At 44.7% G+C, this 4,393-nt stretch overlaps 1 protein-coding gene across 1 annotated transcript; it reads right to left on the bottom strand.

Moving 5' to 3' along the window:
- Positions 1 to 1,466, bottom strand: LOC125546921. Its single transcript, XM_048711013.1, has 3 exons — positions 1,326 to 1,466; positions 749 to 1,225; positions 1 to 24 (listed from the first exon to the last, which is right to left on the bottom strand). Exons 1-3 carry the CDS (start codon positions 1,407 to 1,409, stop codon positions 1 to 3), a joined length of 585 nt encoding a protein of 194 aa, XP_048566970.1. The 5' UTR covers positions 1,410 to 1,466.
- Positions 1,467 to 4,393: the final 2,927 nt, after the last annotated feature.

Genomic DNA, 4,393 nt, shown 5'->3' with positions numbered 1-4,393 from the left:
CTAAATGGAGATGATCCTAACATGCTGAAAAGATAGATTATAATGTTAATTGTTCAGGGGCAATAAAGTTTGAATGTAAACTGCCTTCGTTCGACGTAAATAGATATATGATATGATCATAATATGTCCATTACATGACAGGAAGACGTGGGGAGGTACAAAAGCATGTGATTTGCATCTAATCTGGAGTAGCATAACAGAGGAATTCATGCATTTATACATAGTGCTATATAGTTGCAAGATCAAGCTGCGTGTATGACAAAAGCGACGGGTCTTGAATCTAGCAAGGTTCAATGCAACGTAGACTCGGAGAATGGCTTATTCCATCATGTTGTTGTAATGATGGAAGCCTGAAAAACATATGAAATTGTGAACAATAATATGTGATGTTGTTTGAGACGGTTCTAGGAGATGATGTATGTCTACCTGCAATAGGGTGTGTGGCGCTCTATTTTCCAGGGAATAGTGCGCGACGTGCGGTCCTCATCTTCTTGTTACTTTTAGAAGGTAGACGATAGATGCTGACAATGAGTAATTGTGTAGTTAGGACACAAAAGCCACAGCTGGGTTGTATGTGAAGACAGCGATAAGAAGATGGAATGGAGAGCACCTATTATTTTTTGCTGTGACTGGGATTGACGCACTTTCTTCTTCACTGGTATCCTGGGGGCAAGCAACTTATAAGAGAAACGAGCGTGAAGTACGTGCTACCACACGATAATGAAGATACTTTGGCGTGCGGTTTTACCTCGGACAACATGATTTGGTAATTGGCCCGTGAAGTATTCTTGTACGTAGAAGGTAGCACATCAGCTTCTTGTTTAGGCTTAGGTTGGGGACCCTGGTTGATTGCGGTCAGCGAAGAGAGTTGGTTATGCAGGGCGCTGGCCTGATTGTAGAGCGTCGACGACCAGAACTCCCCAGCCTGAAGTTTTCTTTTGCATTTTTTCAGCTCCGCGAAATTTGCATCATCTACCATGATTATGCCTGTTTTCTGCAGGTATCCAAGGGCGGCAACACATGTAGATTCAATGCTTGGTCCATGAAATTCCTTTGTTGTGCTTGACAGGCTTTTGCTGTGCGGGGGCAGGTCAATAGAGACAGAGATGCCCACATCGTCACTGCCTATGTCCGCGAAAGTGAATGGATGGATTGTGCCACCAATTCTTTCAATTGCTTGTTCAAGAATGAATTGCTTGCTGATGGTGACACAGATAGGAGATTGCTTTGATTTAACAAAAGGTAGAACTTAATTGTCAGCCCGCAAAGGCTTATGAAATCGATGAATGAAGTGGAGAATGAGATGACAACAGCCTGGAACCAACCGGAGGAAAGCCCTTGACCAGCAGCTCATCATCTGTGGGCAGCTTGATGGACGAGGTTGTCGATGCAGAGGAGGGTTCATCCATGGCGGCGTCTGGACTGGAAGAACAGGGTCGTGGAAATGAGAGGGAAACAGATCTGAAAACACGGTATGCAAAGAGAGCTGGTATATAGTTAACCTAGCTGGTTGGGCCTCTTTTGATGGGCCGCCCCATCGTCCTTGTGGCTTGTGGGCTACCTGTGCATTGGGCTAGGTGCCTTGAGTGGCCTGTAAAATAGTTGATGCTATATGCTGTTAGTCAAAAAATGGCAATGGTGATAAGGTAAATTAGATGGGAATATAAGCGCCAATCAGTGTCAATGCGCATGATTAAACAGAAGCAGTGCCTCACATCACAGATGGCATAGCATTGATGCAAACCATACAACAGAGCATGTTCAAATTAAGGATTGCATGCATAGCTCAGAATAGCACGACGACAAATATAATTTACATAGTTAAGTTCGATAGGCTGGGAGTTAATCGAGCACATCCCTGGTACACACCATATAATTTACATAGATAAGTTGAGTGGGTTGGGGTAGTGCATAATAGAGTAGAGTAGTGTAGCACATGCCACATAGCTTACATAGATAATAAGTTCGGTAGGGAATTACATAGGAGAGCAACGATCGTAGCGCAGATGTAAGATGCACAAACCACGTAGTAGAAGATAGCAAGTTGATACCACCAAGCGATCCTCAAGAGGATTGCGTCGGCAAGTTGGCGATGCTGCATCAGAAGTGCTCCTCGGGCAAAGTGTCGAAGTCTGCAGAGCAATTACCTTCACTGTCAAAGATCTCCTCATCATCCAGCCAGCTTCTCATGTAGGGTGGATTCTCTGGTGGCACGGGCTCGGGGTCTACTGAACAGTTGTCTTCCTCATCAGTAAAGCCTGACTTTGGGTCATATGGATATGTCCCAATGGACTGCAGGTACTCAACAGCAAGGATGGTGTTCTGCTCAAGGTACTCACATATGTGCTGAGCATTCTGGAGAGTCGTATTGAGCTCAATGTCTGCCTGCGTTGATCCAGGGGACATGCCCTCGTCAATCAGACGCTGAAGTTGGATGGTTGCTGAAAATCCGGTATCCAGTGAGTTATCCCAGCCTTTGCTGAGCTTCTTTATTATATCTTGTTTCTCACCAAGCTGCTTCAGTAGTGTTTGATTGACATTTTTGATGGATTCAATGACATCATCTCTTTCAGCCACCTTCTCCATCATGTCTTTGTTTGTCTTCATAATGGAGTCAAGAGTGTTGTTCTTCTCTTCCAGTTGCTGCGCCAGAGATGTATTGACCTTTTTCAGTGTTTCGATACTGCGATCCTTTTCTTTCAGACGCTCACGCAGTGACTCGTTATTAAGCCTAGCAGATTGAAGTTTGCTATAGTTATAATCACCTGGGACCACACTGTGTTCCTGCTCCATGAATTCCATGGCTTTATGCGCAACATGATTCTGCGCTTCTTCCAGATCAGTGAAAGCAGAGGTTGAAATATATGTCTGACTAACAGGACGCTCCAGTTCACTGGCAATTGGATGGAAGGCGATAGTGACTTCAAGGCACCCGCGATGAACTGCACGTGCAGAGTAGGCGGCCGCTGGAAGGCCGACTTTGTCAAACATAGCATCCAGGATGACTTTGGAAGGAAGGTCCACAGGGTTCATGTTGAAACCTGGTCCAAAAATAATAGTGTAGTAAGAGTGTATGACATGGGAAACAACACTTATTTTTAAAATGGAAGAGTAAGCAAGCAAGCCAATGCTTTGGATGCAATCGAACATATGATTCTTATTCATTGTCTGTTGTAGTTTGTGAGAAAGAGAAATCAACGCATGCAGTAAATTCAGCGAGGCAACAGGTATGTACTTTATAAAATGTAGTTAGGTTCGAGGCTGTGCTTGGAAGAGGAGTACTAACAAAACAAGATGGAGAATGAGATACCTTCTTTGGAAGGGCAATGGATTATAAATGCTTTATTTGTAATTTTGTATGCATAAATGAAGTGAGAGCTAGGATCTCATTCAGCAGAGGGCTTGGATTGGAATAAAATGCAAGTACGGTTAATTTAGTCCTCACAGTATTCTTAACCATGCAAAAGGGCCGGTGATTATACTATTTCTACAAGACGATGTGGTTCAGTAATGATGAAAGGACAGGGGATAAACAAATAATATTTAAATGTGGGTATGCATATGGCATTGCAAATTTGTGTCTTTATTTATAGGATCTGTTTTTTTATCTAGGTGCATGTCTGTTCGCATCAAGTTCAGGGCCATTAACTCACACCTATCTATTGTAAGCAGGGTTAGATTTTAGAAATTACCTTCTGATAAGAACCGAGCGTTGGCGAATGATTTAGCTGGCCTAGAGTTCTCAGAGGCGGCGAATCGAAGGGAAGAGCTCAGGCTGCAAGACGGGGAGGAACAACACTTAGGAAACCTAGCAAACCCATGTCCATAGACGAACCAGATCGAAATACAACGGCGGGAGGAGAAATACCTGCCGTAAAGATCAATCGTAGCTAGATGTGCTCTTCTTCATCTCGCACCGCTCGTTGATTTGAGCAGTAGCGTGGATCTAGGTATGCGTCTGAGGGGAACTGCGAGGAGAGAAGCAGGGGAGTGAAGTGGAGGAAGGGGATCAGAGCGAGTGGTTGGATGCGTATGTGAGACGGTGAGTGAATAGAATCACCTCCCGCACCGATGACGAACAGTAGAAGCCGCCGCTCCAGCCAAGGAGGGAGGCCGCACGTGTCCTTTTCTGGTGATGGTGATCTAACCGGTGGTCTAGTGATCGTCCGGTTCTTTTGTACCAGGACTCCTACCCATCCACTGGGATACGGTGGGCCCAGTCGAGAGAAGCCCACCGGGCAGCGAGAGTGATTTAACACAATAGCACATAACACGTAGGAAAAAGGAAAATGCCATCATCGCTAATATGCTGTATCTATCCTTCTGATCTAAGATGCTTTTGGGATGGGCCGACGATAACCAACTGCGATGGAGAAGGAGATATTTTTAAAGG

The sequence above is a fragment of the Triticum urartu genome, chromosome 3 (assembly GCF_003073215.2).
Source record: "Triticum urartu cultivar G1812 chromosome 3, Tu2.1, whole genome shotgun sequence".
Classification (NCBI taxonomy): domain Eukaryota; kingdom Viridiplantae; phylum Streptophyta; class Magnoliopsida; order Poales; family Poaceae; genus Triticum; species Triticum urartu.
Note: the sequence above shows the minus strand (reverse complement) of the source record. Positions and strands in the feature narration are given on the sequence as shown.